Source organism: Oncorhynchus clarkii, chromosome 9, assembly GCF_045791955.1.
Source record: "Oncorhynchus clarkii lewisi isolate Uvic-CL-2024 chromosome 9, UVic_Ocla_1.0, whole genome shotgun sequence".
In the NCBI taxonomy this organism is placed as follows: domain Eukaryota; kingdom Metazoa; phylum Chordata; class Actinopteri; order Salmoniformes; family Salmonidae; genus Oncorhynchus; species Oncorhynchus clarkii.
This window is the reverse complement of record NC_092155.1, coordinates 67,609,229-67,625,943: the sequence shown is the minus strand read 5'-3', so window position 1 is coordinate 67,625,943 and position 16,715 is coordinate 67,609,229. Positions and strand designations below refer to the sequence as shown.

General features: G+C 46.7%; 1 protein-coding gene across 1 annotated transcript in view; it reads left to right on the top strand.

Moving 5' to 3' along the window:
* Positions 1-16,715, top strand: part of LOC139417369 (extended synaptotagmin-1-like) — a 35,631-nt gene that overhangs the window by 9,570 nt on the left and 9,346 nt on the right. The window contains exons 4-26 of the mRNA XM_071166639.1: positions 174-247; positions 390-462; positions 806-895; positions 1,049-1,104; positions 1,566-1,686; positions 1,864-2,040; positions 2,691-2,773; positions 4,561-4,609; positions 7,538-7,627; positions 7,790-7,885; positions 8,180-8,251; positions 8,501-8,587; positions 8,782-8,922; positions 9,790-9,975; positions 10,661-10,837; positions 11,018-11,100; positions 11,184-11,232; positions 11,656-11,745; positions 13,284-13,379; positions 13,627-13,698; positions 13,948-14,034; positions 14,302-14,448; positions 15,450-15,589. Of these exons, the coding sequence (XP_071022740.1) occupies positions 174-247; positions 390-462; positions 806-895; positions 1,049-1,104; positions 1,566-1,686; positions 1,864-2,040; positions 2,691-2,773; positions 4,561-4,609; positions 7,538-7,627; positions 7,790-7,885; positions 8,180-8,251; positions 8,501-8,587; positions 8,782-8,922; positions 9,790-9,975; positions 10,661-10,837; positions 11,018-11,100; positions 11,184-11,232; positions 11,656-11,745; positions 13,284-13,379; positions 13,627-13,698; positions 13,948-14,034; positions 14,302-14,448; positions 15,450-15,589 (2,336 nt within the window). The remainder of the gene's footprint in view (positions 1-173; positions 248-389; positions 463-805; positions 896-1,048; positions 1,105-1,565; positions 1,687-1,863; positions 2,041-2,690; positions 2,774-4,560; positions 4,610-7,537; positions 7,628-7,789; positions 7,886-8,179; positions 8,252-8,500; positions 8,588-8,781; positions 8,923-9,789; positions 9,976-10,660; positions 10,838-11,017; positions 11,101-11,183; positions 11,233-11,655; positions 11,746-13,283; positions 13,380-13,626; positions 13,699-13,947; positions 14,035-14,301; positions 14,449-15,449; positions 15,590-16,715) is intronic.

The window sequence follows — 16,715 nt, the reverse complement described above, 5'->3', positions numbered from 1 at the left end:
CCATACAGAACAATTGCACACAGATGAATGACTTGTTATTAACAGCAGACCCCTCCCTAATAGCCTGTAGGCGAGGTGACCTTATGCAGAACAGTTTGCCGTGAACATTATCTGTGTTATTCTATATGCTTTCTATACACATAATAATACCATAATATGTTTTTTTGTCTTAGGCCATGAAGGTGGTGGGAGTGAAGGCTCACACGGAGCACGACAAGCGGCAGGTCTTACTGGACCTATACATTAGGTACACAGCCGCCGCAGCACCCCATACTGCACGCCTGTCTTCAATGCCTCTGTGATGCAGAGCACATCCAACATCTATAGCAGCAGTATGACAGTTAAATCAGCTTCCTGTTTCCTCTTCCTCCCCTCTCTCTTCTGTGCAGCTATGCAGGTGATGTGGAGATCAATGTGGAAATCAAAAAGTACTTTTGCAAAGCAGGAGTGAAGGGAATACAGGTAAAGATATAAATAACAGTGTGGCTGGGGAGTGGGAGTGTATGAGAAAAATGGCCCCAAATTCTTCTCCAAAGCTAACATTATATGCTTGCTTTTATTTCTCCTTCTCCCCCTCTCTCTTATTATTTCTCTCTCTTCCCCCCTCCTTCTCCCCCTTTCTTTTATTATCTCCCCCCCCCTCCTTCTCCCTCTCTTTCATTATCTCTCTCTCTTTCCCCCTTCTTCTCCCCCCTCTCTTCTCTCTCTCTCTTTCCCCTCTCCTTCTCCCCCTCTCTCTTATTATCTCTCTCATTAACTCTATCTCCTCCCCTCTTTCTCCCTCCCTTCTCCTCTCTCTCTGTAGCTGCATGGGAAGTTAAGGGTGATCCTGGAGCCCCTGATTGGGGATGTGCCTCTGGTGGGAGCCATCACCATGTTCTTCATCCGCAGACCTGTGAGTCTCTGCTACCAGCCACTTCATTCCTTTGTTTGTTAGTCATCCATCCATCCATCCATCCATCCATCCATCCACCCATCTATTCCATTAATTAGTTAATTAACTTGATGCTGCCTTTTCATTGTCGTTGACATTTCTCCTCTCTCACAGAAGCTGGACATCAACTGGACGGGGCTGACCAACATGCTGGATATCCCTGGACTCAAGTGAGTAAGAGGGCTCCTTTTGTCTTTCTCAAAGGAGTACTTATATAGTACCTGTTATGCTGTTAGTTCTGTATATGTTAGGTCATCACCCTGAAGTAATACTAACTTAGCAAGGCGTTGTCCTTGCTCACGTGTGTAGATAAGACATGCATCTAGGCATCTAGTTGTCTGATAATACAATTCAATCATTGTCAGTGCAGTGTTTAGTTGCTAACATCATACATCAAATATTCCTGTCAATATGTTCCTATTTAGTTGTATTCAACTTAGAAATCACATTTTGCTTAAAATTATTTCCAGGAAAATGTCTTCTGCCTCAGCCACATCCTAACTCAATGGGGTTGCCTCATTGTTTATGAGTTGAATGCATGTTCCTGTCAGCAGTAGAATGGAGTCTTTGTCTATGTGTTTGTTTCCCACCTCTTTGTCCCATCCCAACGACACCCTGCATTCATTTACAGTGCCATGTCGGACACTATGATAATGGATGCTATATCCTCATACCTGGTCCTCCCTAATCGCCTCACTATCCCCCTGGTGGCCGACCTGCACGTTGCGCAGCTCCGCTCCCCTCTCCCACGGGTAACCTTACTCACATTCTAAATCACCTGTCCTGGAGAGTCACTGACTCACTGACTGACTGAAGCATTTACCAAACATAAGAGAAAAACGCTTAGCTACAAATTGTCCAGAAACCGTGGACAGCAAAGTGTTCCTACTGTAGACTGTATTACTCATGCCTCTCTGTATGTCTGTCAGGGAGTGGTGCGTATCCACCTGTTGGAAGCTGAGGAGCTGACAGCCAAGGACACGGTCATTAAGGGGATAATAGACGGGAAGTCTGACCCGTACGCTGTGCTGCGTGTGGGCACACAGACCTTCACATCACACACCGTGGACAGCAACCTCAACCCACAGTGGAGAGAGATGTTTGAGGTGAGAGACAGAGTGAGACGGAGTGAGACGGAGTGAGAGACGGAGTACGCGAGGTGAGCGAGAGATGGAGAGAGAGACGTTGAGGTGGAGAGAGATGTTTGAGGTGAGAGTTAGAGAGAGAGAAAGGCATGTCTCAGTGTTCTTACTCTTGGAGTTAAACAGCTTGGTTTGTTTTACTTGCTTCTCTCAGCAGATTCCCACAAAACGAGGGCCTGCATATTGCAGATATACCACTTTAGTGAACTATATATAAATATTTACAGCGATGGGAGCAGATCAGCATATGTGTGTCCCAAATGGCACCCTATCTCCTATTTAGTGCACTATGGGCCCTGGCAAAAATAAATGGATTATTTAGGGAATAGGATTCCTTTTCAGGTGCAGCATATTGTTACGGCAGGACGTATACTGCAACACATTATGACAGCTGTTCCTCAGCCAGCGTGTTCTGCTTCTGCAGACAAAGGGGAAACATCTGTGTTGGCTACTCTGCTGTGTCATGGGGACAAGAACAGTCTTGCAGTCTTGCACAAGGCTTAGAGTATGGGCTTTAGGGCTGTTGAGAGAAACACCATTGACTCTATTTGGATGTCTGTGTTACTGATGTCTGTGATTGTGATTACATGTGTTTGTTTCTATATGTGTGTCAGGTGATTGTCCATGAAGTGCCTGGTCAGGAGTTGGAGGTGGAGGTGTTTGATAAAGACCAGAACCAGGATGACTTCCTGGGCAGGTAGCGCCCAACTCACTCCCTGGCTGTGTCTGTAGCGCCCAACTCCCTCCCTGGCTGTGTCTGTAACGCCCAACTCACTCCCTGACTGTGTCTGTAGCGCCCAACTCCCTCCCTGGCTGTGTCTGTAACGCCCAACTCACTCCCTGACTGTGTCTGTAATGCCCAACTCCCTCCCTGACTGTGTCTGTAATGCCCAACTCCCTCCCTGACTGTGTCTGTAATGCCCAACTCCCTCCCTGACTGTGTCTGTAATGCCCAACTCACTCGCTGGCTGTGTCTGTAATGCCCAACTCCCTCCCTGGCTGTGTCTGTAACGCCCAACTCACTCCCTGGCTGTGTCTGTAATGCCCAACTCCCTCCCTGACTGTGTCTGTAATTCCCAACTCCCTCCCTGACTGTGTCTGTAATGCCCAACTCACTCCCTGGCTGTGTCTGTAATGCCCAACTCCCTCCCTGACTGTGTCTGTAATGCCCAACTCACTCCCTGGCTGTGTCTGTAATGCCCAACTCACTCCCTGGCTGTGTCTGTAATGCCCAACTCACTCCATGGCTGTGTCTGTAGCGCCCAACTCCCTCCCTGGCTGTGTCTGTAATGCCCAACTCACTCCCTGGCTGTGTCTGTAGCGCCCAACTCCCTCCCTGGCTGTGTCTGTAATGCCCAACTCACTCCCTGACTGTGTCTGTAGCGCCCAACTCACTCCCTGGCTGTGTCTGTAGCGCTCAACTCCCTCCCTGGCTGTGTCTGTAGCGCTCAACTCACTCCCTGGCTGTGTCTGTAATGCCCAACTCACTCCCTGACTGTGTCTGTAGCGCCCAACTCCCTCCCTGGCTGTGTCTGTAATGCCCAACTCCCTCCCTGACTGTGTCTGTAGCGCCCAACTCACTCCCTGGCTGTGTCTGTAATGCCCAACTCACTCCCTGACTGTGTCTGTAATGCCCAACTCACTCCCTAGCTGTGTCTGTAATGCCCAACTCTCTCCCTGGCTGTGTCTGTAATGCCCAACTCTCTCCCTGGCTGTGTCTGTAATGCCCAACTCTCTCCCTGGCTGTGTCTGTAATGCCCAACTCTCTCCCTGGCCGTGTCTGTAATGCCCAACTCTCTCCCTGGCTGTGTCTGTAATGCCCAACTCTCTTCCTGGCTGTGTCTGTAATGGCACCCCATTCCTTATTTAGTTTAATACCTTGGACTGGTTCTAGTAAAGATTAGTGCACTACATGGGGCAGTGTCCTGTGGACTCAAAGGAGGGCACACTGGTTTTGCCCTAGTACTAACACACTTCATTACACTAATCAAGTCATCAGGCATACATCTGATGATCTCAATCAGGTGTATGAGGTGCGAGGGCAACAACTCTAATGTCCACCCCTTTGAGTCCCCCGGACAGGGAAGCACTGCCCTATGTAGTACACAACTTTAGACCAGATTCTCATGCCCTACTCTGGTCAAAAGTAGTGCACTATATAGGGAATAAGCTCCATTTGGGATGCACTCCCTGTGTTGGCCATTCCATTCTCTGTTACAAATTTACTGTTTAACACTGTATGTTGTAATGTACAGTTTACATGTTCCTTCTTCCTCTCTCTCTCTCTCTCTCTCTCTCTCTCTCTCTCTCTCTCTCTCTCTCTCTCTCTCTCTCTCTCTCTATGTCTCTCTCTCTCTCTCTCTCTCTCTATGTCTCTCTCTCTCTCTCTCTCTCTCTCTCTCTCTCTCTCTCTCTCTATGTCTCTCTGTCTCTCTCTCTCTCTCTCTCTCTCTCTCTCTCTCTCTCTCTCTCTCTCTCTCTCAGGGTCAAAATGGATCTAGATGTCGTACACAAGGCCAGAGTTGTAGATGAGGTGAGTTACAAGTGCTCCTTCAACACATACAGTGCATTTGTCAAGTATTCAGCCCCCTTTTCCACATTTTGTTACATTACAGCCTTATTCTGAAATGGATTAAATCATACATTTATGACATTTTATAATTTCATCAAAATTAAAACAGAAATACCTTATTTACATAACTATTCAGACCTTTGCTATGAGACTCGCAGTTGAGCTCAGGTGCATCCTGTTTCCATTGGGAAAGGGGATACTTAGTCAGTTGTACAACTGAATGCATTCAACTGAAATGTGTCTTCCGCATTTAACCCAACCCCTCTGAATCAGAGAGGTGCGGGGGGCTGCCATAATCGACATCCACGTCGATATCCACGTCAATATCCACGTCACCTTGTCAGCTCGGGGATTCAATTAAGCAACCTTTCGGTTACTGGCCCCACTAGGCTACCAGCCGTCCATTGAGATGTTTCTACAACTTGATTGGAGTCCACCTGTGGTAAATTAAATTGATTGGACATGATTTGGAAAGGCACACACCTGTCTATATAATGTCCCACAGTTGACAGTGCATGTCAGAGCAAAAACCAAGCCATGAGGACGAAAGGATTGTCCGTAGAGCTCCGAGACAGGATTGTGTCGAGGCACAGATCTGGGGAAGGGTACCATAACATTTCTGCAGCATTGAAGGTCCCCAAGAACAGTGGCCTTCATCATTCTTAAATGGAAGAAGTTTGGAACCACCAAGACTCTTCCTAGAGCTGGCCGCCCGGCCAAACTGAGTAATCGGGGGAGAAGGGCATTGGTCAGGGAGATGACCTAGAACCCGATGGTCACTGACAGCTTCAGAGTTCCTCTGTGGAGATGGGAGAACTTCCAGAAGGACAACCATCTCTGCAGCACTCCATCAATCAGGCCTTTATGGTAGAGTGGCCAGACGGAAGCCACTTCTCAGTAAAAGGCACATGAGAGCCTGCTTGAAGTTTGCCAAAAGGCACCTAAAGGAATCTCAGACCATGAGAAACAATATTCTCTGGTCTGATGAAACCAAGATTGAACTCTTTGGCCTGAATGCCAATCATCATGTCTGGAGGAACCTGGCACCATCCAGCACCAGCTGTGGGGATGTTTTTCAGGGGCAGTGACAGGGAGACTAGTCGGATCGAGAGAAAGATGAACGGAGCAAAGTACAGAGAGATCCTGGAGAGACCGGAAAATAGCTGTGCAGCGACGCTCCCCATCCAACCTGACAGAACATGAGACGATCTGCTGAGAAGAATGGGAGAAACTCCCCAAATACAGGTGTGCCAAACTTGTAGCGTCATACCCAAGATGACGCGAGGCTTTAATCGCTGGTGCTTCAACAAAGTACTGTGTAAAGGGTCTGAATCCTTATGTAAATGTGATATTTAAAAAAATTATAATAATCCATTTGCAAAAAGGTCTACCAACCTGTTTTTTTGTCATTATGGGGTATTGTGATGTCATTATGGGGTATTGTGATGTCATTATGGGGTATTGTGTGTAGATTGATGAGGGGAATTTTTTTAAATCAATTTTTGAATAAAGATGTAATGTAACAAAATGTGGAAAAAGGTCAAGGTTTCTGAATACTTTCCAAATGCTCTTCACCTTATGTACCTAAAGTGAGTCTGACATTCCAATAGATTCAATAAATGGTGATCTACTTCCAATATTTGGAAGCAGCTTCTGGTCAATGAGCATTTTAACATTTACCAGCTTTTTTCTGTATCTCGTGTAGAGAGTAAACGCTCCATGCTGTGTAAAGGGCACTGAGCTGTAATGAAGGCTACCCTGAGACATGGCTGTAGACTGGGTCAGAATGAAGGGTACCCTGAGACATGGCTGTAGACTGGGTCAGAATGAAGGGTACCCTGAGACATGGCTGTAGACTGGGTCAGAATGAAGGCTACCCTGAGACATGGCTGTAGACTGGGTCAGAATGAAGGCTACCCTGAGACATGGCTGTAGACTGGGTCAGAATGAAGGCTACCCTGAGACATGGCTGTAGACTGGGTCAGAATGAAGGCTACCCTGAGACATGGCTGTAGACTGGGTAAGAATGAAGGCTACCCTGAGACATGGCTGTAGACTGGGTCAGAATGAAGGCTACCCTGAGACATGGCTGTAGACTGGGTCAGAATGAAGGCTACCCTGAGACATGGCTGTAGACTGGGTCAGAATGAAGGCTACCCTGAGACATGGCTGTAGACTGGGTAAGAATGAAGGCTACCCTGAGACATGGCTGTAGACTGGGTCAGAATGAAGGCTGAATCTGGTAATTCCTTCAAACAGCAAGTGTCATGCAGACCCCATGTACCTCCCTCCTCGTGATCTCCTGCTGGCTCAGTGATCTCCTGCTGGCTCAGTGATCTCCTGCTGGCTCAGTCTGTACTCACCGTTTCACCACAATAACGTTACATCCCTCTATGACTCTCAGTGGTTTAGTGCATTTCAGCACAATAACATTACCCTCCTTGCTGACTCAATGGTTTAGTCCATTTCACAACAATAACGTTAAGCCCCTCTATGACTCTCAATGGTTTAGTCAGAGGTTAGTCAATGTGCATGTTTAAGATCAACTCCATGTCAGTTGGGCTATATCCAGTGGTGGCTGCTGAGGGGAGGACGGCTCATAACAATGGCTGGAATGAAGTCAATGGAATGGTATCAACCACATGGAAACCATGGAAACCACGTGTGTTGGATGTGTTTGATACCATTCCATTGACTCCATTCCAGCCATTGTTATGAGCCGTTTTCCCCTCAGCAGCCTCCACCGGCTGTATCATATTTATGTGGTTTCTGAAATGTTAAAACATCCTTTCAGTTGTGACAGTCTGGTGCACTGCTCGGCTTCACTACAATTCTCAAACACACACCTGTCTCTCTTTAACCCCCCCCCCCCCCCCTTTTCTCTCCTAGTGGTTGAAGCTGAAGGATGTGACATCAGGCAGTGTTCACCTCCGTCTGGAGTGGCTCTCTCTGCTGTCCTCTGCTGACCGACTCAGTGAGGTGTGTCCACAGCGCAGTAGTTTGTAAACGAAGATGCTGTGTAAATATTGAGCTGTATTATTCTGCCTTCAAACACTCATCAGTGTTTACATTTTCTGCTTTGACCAGATACATCATATTCATATACCTGAAACACTCTTGTCTGTTTCTCCCTGCGATCAGGTTATCCAGAGGAACCAGAATATGACCTGTAAGACTGGAGACCCTCCCTCTGCAGCCATCCTGTCTGTCTACCTGGACCGTGCTCAGGACCTGCCTGTGAGTACTGACTGACTGTGGCCATGTTCCAGGATGTCTTTATTGCAGTCGTACTGCACAGATGATCAGATCTCACCATGCCTAGGGAAGTGTTTAACTTCTCAGCAACTGCAGTAAAGACGACCTGGAACGCAACCTGATTGGTTCAGTCTGTCCTCAGGTAGCCTAGCGGTTAGAGGGTTCAAATAAAAATCTGCCGATGTGCTCTTGAGTAAGGCACTTAACCCTAATTTGCTCAAGGGGAGCCGTACTACTATGGCTGACCCTGTAAAACAACACATTTGTGTCTTTCAGAGGAAGAAGGGCAATAAGGACCCCAGCCCCATGGTGCAGCTGTCGGTACAGAACACAACCAAGGAGAGTAGGGTAGGAATTCACCACCACACACTCTCAGAGAGTGTAACCATTCTACCTAACCTAACCAGTATCTCATATGTTCCATCACATATAGTGGATAACGTCTTCCCTCTTGTCCCTAGACTTGCTATGGGATCAGAGGGCCTTACTGTTAACATTCTATAACATTCTATATAACCTATAATATAATGATCATTATATTCTAACCTAGCTCTGTATATTTCATCATAAATATATCCTCGTCTCTGCCATCTCTAGATCTGTTATCTGACCTCTGACCCTGTGTGGGAAGATGCCTTCACCTTCTATATCCAGGACCCTCGCAAACAGGAACTTGATATTCATGTAAAAAATCTTATTAGAAGCATACTTTCTGTTGTCTGTCAAAGTGTTACAGAAATCCTGTTGTTACTGTGGTTACTGACACTCTTCCACCTCTTCCTCCTCCCCCACCTCTTCCCCTTCACCCTCCACCTCTTCCTCCTCCCCCTCCTTTCCTCCTACACCTCATCCTGCTCCTCCTCCTCCCTCTCTCCCAGGTGAAGGATGATGACCGGGCTCTGTCTCTGGGCAGTCTGTCCATCCCGCTGACCCGTCTGCTGGCTAGTCCTGACCTCAGCATGGATCAGTGGTTCCAGCTGGACAACTCTGGCCGCATCTATATCAATGCTGTTCTGAGGGTGGGTGGGTGGGTGGGGAACCCCCCCCACACACACACACATACAGGCATACACGGAAGCACCGACGCGCACACAAAAAACACCTACAGTCGCACATAGAATGCAAACACATACCTGCATGTATGGACACACACACACACACACACACACACACACACACACACACACACACACACACACACACACACACACACACACACACACACACACACACACACACACACACACACACAGAAACACAGCGATACAGAACACACAGACACACACAGAACACAGATACAGAACACACAGACACACACAGAACACAGAGATACAGAACACACAGACACACACAGAACACAGAGATACAGAACACACAGAACACAGAGATACAGAACACACAGACACACACAGAACACAGAACACAGAGATACAGAACACACAGACACACACAGAACACAGAGATACAGAACACACAGAACACAGAGATACAGAACACACAGACACACACAGAACACAGCTATACAGAACACACAGCGATACAGAACACACATACACACACAAAACACAGCGATACAGAACACACAGACACACACAGAACACAGCGATACAGAACACACAGACACACACAGAACACAGCGATACAGAACACAGCGATACAGAACACACAGACACACACAGAACACAGCGATACAGAACACACACAGAACACAGAGATACAGAACACACAGACACACAGAGATACAGAACACACAGACACACACAGAACACAGAGATACAGAACACACAGACACACACAGAACACAGGCATACGGTTATGGCATAACCTGTCCTAATGTTTTTCGTTCTGACTAAGCATCTCCCTCTCTTCTCTCTCCTGTGTTATAGATTCTGCATTTTAATGAGGATGCCTCTCTTACCAGTTCCGTATCTCCTCACCTCCCAAGCCCAGGGGCTGGCCACGGAGACGGGGGTACCACGTCAGAGGTAGCCCTCGGGGGAGTGGGTGGAGCCCCCAAACCTGAACCCACACGACCCCAACAGACCACCCCTGACTCGGACTTCGCTAGTGAGGTGAGTCCGCTAATAGACACACACACTGCTCCTCTCTCTCTCTGCTCCTCTCTCTCTCTGCTCCTCTCTCTCTCTGCTCCTCTCTCTCTGCTCCTCTCTCTCAGTGCTCCTCTCTCTCTCTGCTCCTCTCTCTCTCTCTGCTCCTCTCTCTCTCTCTCTCTGCTCCTCTCTCTCTGCTCCTCTCTCTCTCTGCTCATCTCTCTCTCTGCTCCTCTCTCTCTCTCTGCTCCTCTCTCTCTCTGCTCCTCTCTCTCTCTGCTCCTCTCTCTCTCTCTGCTCCTCTCTCTCTCTCTCTCTGCTTCTCTCTCTCTCTCTGCTCCTCTCTCTCTCTGCTCCTCTCTCTCTCTCTGCTCCTCTCTCTCTCTGCTCCTCTCTCTCTCTCTGCTCCTCTCTCTCTCTCTCTCTCTGCTCCTCTCTCTCTCTCTGCTCCTCTCTCTCTCTGCTCCTCTCTCTCAGTGCTCCTCTCTCTCTCTGCTCCCCTCTCTCTCTCTGCTCCTCTCTCTCTCTCTGCTCCTCTCTCTCTCTCTGCTCCTGTCTCTCTCTGCTCCTCTCTCTCTCTGCTCCTCTCACCGTATGGTGTGCTGCGGAGGCCAGTAACCTGATAGCCAAGGATAACGTATTGTATAGTGTACTCTCTCCATATTTCTCATCCTCCCTCTCTCTACCCATCCCTCCCCCTCTCTAGGGAGTGCTGCGTATCCACCTGGCGGAGGCCAGTAACCTGATAGCCAAGGATAACTTCATAGGGGGCATGGTGAAGGGGAAGAGTGACCCCTACGTCAAGATCAGGGTGGCAGGAGTCACCTTCCGCAGCCACACCATCAAAGAGAACCTGAACCCCTCCTGGAACGAACTCTACGAGGTAGAATATACAGCTGTGCTGGATATCCACAGTATTTTCAGTACATGCTGTCTCCGGACACACATAGATCTTATGCTCTCATACTGTAAACAATAATGAGGGGATTATTCATTCATTAATGCAGAATTTAGACCTATTTAAGATTGTTGTGCAAAACGTCAAGCACCTCTGTGTCCTCAGATCATCCTAACCCAGCTGCCTGGTCAGGAGATCCAGTTTGAGCTGTTTGATAAAGATCTGGACCAGGATGACTTCTTGGGGAGGTGAGGTTCTGACCAGATAACATGGGGCCTCAAAACAAGTCAGAATCATTCTGCTGAATACATTTATGTTTTGTTTGTTTCAGGTTCAAGTTAAACTTGCAAGACATCATCAGCCCACAGTTCACTGATGAGGTAACATCTAACTAATAAGTGATTGTTTTTCTGACAGATTTAGCTGTGTTTTCTGTATGGCCAGTGGTAGAGCTATGCCCCCAAAATTGTCTCTTTTACATTATTGTAATGGTGCTCTGATAATCTCATGGTACTCTGGTAATCTGATGGTACTCTGGTAATCTGATGGTACTCTGGTAATCTGATGGTACTCTGGTAATCTGATGGTACTCTGATAATCTGATGGTACTCTGATAATCTGATGGTACTCTGGTAATCTGATGGTACTCTGGTAATCTGATGGTACTCTGATAATCTGATGGTACTCTGATAATCTGATGGTACTCTGATAATCTGATGGTACTCTGATAATCTGATGGTACTCTGGTAATCTGATGGTACTCGGATAATACTCTGGTAATCATGTGTCTGTTTCTATCACAGTGGTACACTCTAAATGATGTGAAGTCAGGTCGGCTTCACCTGGTCATGGAGTGGCTCCCCACGGTCTCAGAGTCTGCCAGACTAAATCAGGTTAGCTTCCCCTGTTCTCTTCCCCCCCCTCTCTCTCTCTTTCTCTCTCCCTCCCCCTCTCTCTTATTTTCTCCCTTTCACTCTCCCTCTTTTCCCATACTCTTTCCCTTTGTCTCTGTCTTTCTTCCTCCCCCTCTCTCTCTCCCTCCCCTTTCTTTCTCCCTCCCCCATTTTCTCCATTTCCCTCCATACTCTCTCTCCCCTCTCCCTTTCCCCATACTCTTTCTCTCCCCCTCTCCCTTTCTCCATACTCTTTCTCTCCCCCTTTCCCTTTCTCCATACTCTTTCTCTCCCGCTCTCCCTTTCCCCATACTCTTTCTCTCCCCCTCTCCCTTTCCCCATACTCTTTCTCTCCCCCTCTCCATTTCCCCATACTCTTTCTCTCCCCCTCTCCCTTTCCCCATACTCTTTCTCTCCCCCTCTCCCTTTCTCCATACTCTTTCTCTCCCCCTCTCCCTTTCTCCATCTCTCTCTCCCCTCTCCCTTTCCCCATACTCTTTCTCTCCCCCTCTCCCTTTTTCCATACTCTTTCTCTCCCCCTCTCCCTTTTTCCATACTCTTTCTCCCCCTCTCCCTTTCTCCATCTCTCTCTCCCCTCTCCCTTTCTCCATACTCTTTCTCTCCCCTCTCCCTTTCTCCATACTCTTTCTCTCCCCCTCTCCATCTCTCTCTCCCCTCTCCCTTTCTCCATACTCTTTCTCTCCCTTTCTCCATATCTCTCTCTCCTCTCTCCCTTTCTCCATACTCTTTCTCTCCCTTTCTCCATATCTCTCTCTCCCCTCTCCCTTTCTCCATACTCTCTTTCCCCTTCTCCATATCTCTCTCCCTATCTCTCTCTCCCCTCTCCCTTTCTCCAAATCTCTCTCCCCCTCTCCAAATCTCTCTCCTCCTCCAAATCTCTCTCTCCCATCATCTCTCTCCCCTCTCCATATCTCTCTCCCCCTCTCCTTATCTCTCTCTCCCCTCTCCATCTCTCTCCCCCTCTCCATATCTCTCTCTCCCCCTCTCCATATCTCTCTCCCCCTCTCCCTTTCTCCATATCTCTCTCTCATTTGAACCCTTTCTTTCCCTCTCTGTAATCTCTCCACATTCCTCTCTTGTCACGTTGGTCATAACGAGGAGACCAAGGCGCAGCGTGAGATGAATACATTCTTCTTTATTTAAACGAAGAACACTAAACAAACTAACGTGACGCTATAAACACGAGTGCTGACATGCAACTACACATAGACTATAACCCACAAAACCAAAATGGAAAATGGCAACCTAAATAGGATTCCCAATCAGAGACAACGATAAACAGCTGCCTCTGATTGGGAACCAATTCAGGCCACCATAGACCTACATATACCTAGACAATACCAAAACCCCATAGATATACAAAAAACCCTAGACAAGACAAAACACACATACCACCCTCGTCACACCCTGACCTAACCAAAATAATAAAGAAAACAAAGACAACTAAGGTCACGGCGTGACATCTCTGCTCTACCAGAATCTGGTTCTAACAGTGTATTATAATTCTGAACCTCCAGATCCTGCAGTACCAGGCCCAGCAGCAGTACCAGAACAAGGCAGTGCCGTCGGCTGCTGTGTTGTTTGTGTACCTGGAGAGAGCCCACGGCCTGCCGGTGAGACCTGGGGCCTGCAGCCCTGCTGTGTTGACATACAGTTCTTGTTGTTGTTGTTGATGATATTGTCAGTGGTCATATACTGTATAGCCCACAATACATCCTAAGTGTTTATATACATCATGGGTTTGGGTTTTACTATATATTACTTAATATTGACATTTGAGGATTGGTTTGTAAATGTGTTGTTTATGTACATTTGTCGATGTTGATTCTATTGCAGCCCTTTCATTTATTTTATCCACAGTTGAAGAAGGATGGAAAGGAGCCAAAAGTCGGGGCAGAGATTTCGCTGAGGGCCATGTCATACAAAACCAAGGTAAGTGTATCTTATAGACGGGTTGGTTGTTTAGCAACAAAAGTGACACAAGCCAACTAGGATTCCCACATGGCAGCTTCTTGTCATTGTTGCTAGACTTCTGCCACATTGAAGCGTGCACATCATTTTGGTGACGTTGTCAGTTAAGCCATCTATATTTCTCTTGACTCCATGTCTATTTACAGATATGCTTACTAGAGAGTACAGAAGGAAGTATGGACAATTTTTCCATCCATCTCTTTTTCAAAGGTGTGCGAGTGCTCTACGTCTCCTCGGTGGGATGAAGCTTTCCACTTCCTGGTTCGTGACCCTACAGAGGAACTCCTTATTGTGAAGGTGAGGGAAGGGTCCACCAGGGTTGAACAGTATACATTTGTTTTACTGTATGAATGTCTTGGCTTAAGAATGATTTACTCTTGCTGCTGACAATAGTGTTAACCAGTTTTCATAGTTTGCTTACACATTTTGATATACCATTCAAACCTGGAAGACAATGTGTTAACAGTGGAATAATGACATTGCGGTGCCCTACGTTGTCTCTGATCATGTGTGTGCACCCATCTCTGTGTGTGTGTGTGCCTGTTTCTCTGTGTGTGTGTGTAGCTGTCCCACAGCTGGGGCCAGGCCATGGGCACGGTGGTGTTGCCCCTGAGAGAGGTGCTGTCAGAGCAGGGCCTGGTGCTGGACCGATGGCTGAGTCTGGACGGGGCCCTCCCAGAGAGCCAGATTCTACTGAGGGCCACACTCAAGGTTAACTCATAATACAGACACACACACTCTGTACCAAACCACTGTCCAGACCTGGGTTCAAATAGTTTTTTTATTTTTTATTCTTCCAAATACTGTATCTGTGCTAGATTGAGCTTGTCTGACACAATGGAACAGTGAAGTGTAAACTCTGCCCATCTGGCATGTCAGGCAGGTTCAATCAAATGCCCAAAGTATTTGAAAGAAAACAAGTACTGCTAAACAAGTGTCACACATGTTTAGCAGATGTTATTGCGGGTGTAGATGTTATTGCGGGTGTAGATGTTATTGCGGGTGCAGATGTTATTGCGGGTGCAGATGTTATTGGGGATGCTAGATGTTATTGGGGATGCTAGATGTTATTGCGGGTGTAGATGTTATTGCAGGTGCTAGATGTTATTGCGGGTGCTAGATGTTATTGCGGGTGTAGATGTTATTGCGGGTGTAGATGTTATTGCGAGTGCAGATGTTATTGCGGTAGCAGATGTTATTGCGGGTGCAGATGTTATTGCAGGTGCTAGATGTTATTGCGGGTGTAGATGTTATTGCAGGTGCTAGATGTTATTGCGGGTGTAGATGTTATTGCAGGTGCTAGATGTTATTGCGGGTGTAGATGTTATTGTGGGTGCTAGATGTTATTGCGGGTGCTAGATGTTATTGCGGGTGCTAGATGTTATTGCGGGTGTAGTGAAATGCTTGTAGCAACTATATGCATACCTGCCAAGAACTATACACACTAAACTCAACACTGTCCCATGACTATTCCTCCAAAACAACATGATTGCATTTGCTCTGAACACCCTCTTTCTACATTAATGTCATCATGTGAGCTCTTAATACCTTCCATCCTGATAAGCATTTTACTGTCACGCGTTTCTTACTCATAAATGTTATATTGTATCTGTTTTTTAAGTGTGTCGTGACTTTGTGTGAAATAACCTTTAAAATGGAATGAACTGAAGCTTGAAACTTGAGTGGAATATGAAATGCACTTTGTCCTGTAGATGTTGAACACCCAGCTGGCAGTGTGTCCTAGTGGTGTGTCCAGTGATACTACTGGGGAGGGCAGTGAGGAGAGAGACCATGTCATCCACAGACGGGACACTGAACCAAACCTGCGACACAGATCACCGCTCTCTCAATTGTGAGTCATTCTGAAGCTCACACTCGCATCAATGCCCCATTGTGTTCCGGTCACATTACATTACAGTACAGCACATTACAGTACAGCACATTACAGCACATTACAGTACATTACAGTACAGCACATTACAGCACATTAGAGTACAGCACATTACAGTACAGCGCATTACAGTACAGCGCATTACAGTACAGCACATTACAGTACATTACAGTACAGCGCATTACAGTACAGCACATTACAGTACAGCACATTACAGTACAGCACATTACAGTACAGCGCATTACAGCACATTACAGCACATTACAGTACAGTGCATTACAGTACAGCGCATTACAGCACATTACAGTACAGCGCATTACAGTACATTACAGCACATTACAGTACAGCGCATTACAGTACATTACAGTACAGCGCATTACAGTACATTACAGTACAGCGCATTACAGTACAGCACATTACAGTACAGTACATTACAGTACAGCACATTACAGTACAGCGCATTACAGCACATTACAGCACATTACAGTACAGCACATTACAGTACATTACAGTACAGTGCATTACAGCACATTAGAGTACAGCACATTACAGTACAGCACATTACAGTACAGCGCATTACAGTGCATTACAGTACAGCGCATTACAGCACATTACAGCACATTACAGTACAGCACATTACAGTACATTACATTACAGTACAGCACATTACAGTACAGCGCAGTACAGCACATTACAGTACAGTAGAGCACATTACATTACAGTACAGCGCATTGAAGCACATTACATTACAGTACAGCACATTACAGCACAGTACAGCACATTACAGCACATTACATTACAGTACAGCACATTACAGCACAGTACAGCACATTACATTACAGTACAGCACATTACAGCACAGTACAGCACATTACAGCACATTACAGGACAGTACAGCACATTAAAGTACAGTACAGCACATTACAGCACATTACAGCACATTACAGGACAGTACAGCACATTACAGCACATTACAGGACAGTACAGCACATTACAGCACATTACAGGACAGTACAGCACATTACAGCACATTACAGGACAGTACAGCACATTACAGCACAGTACAGCACATTACAGCACATTACAT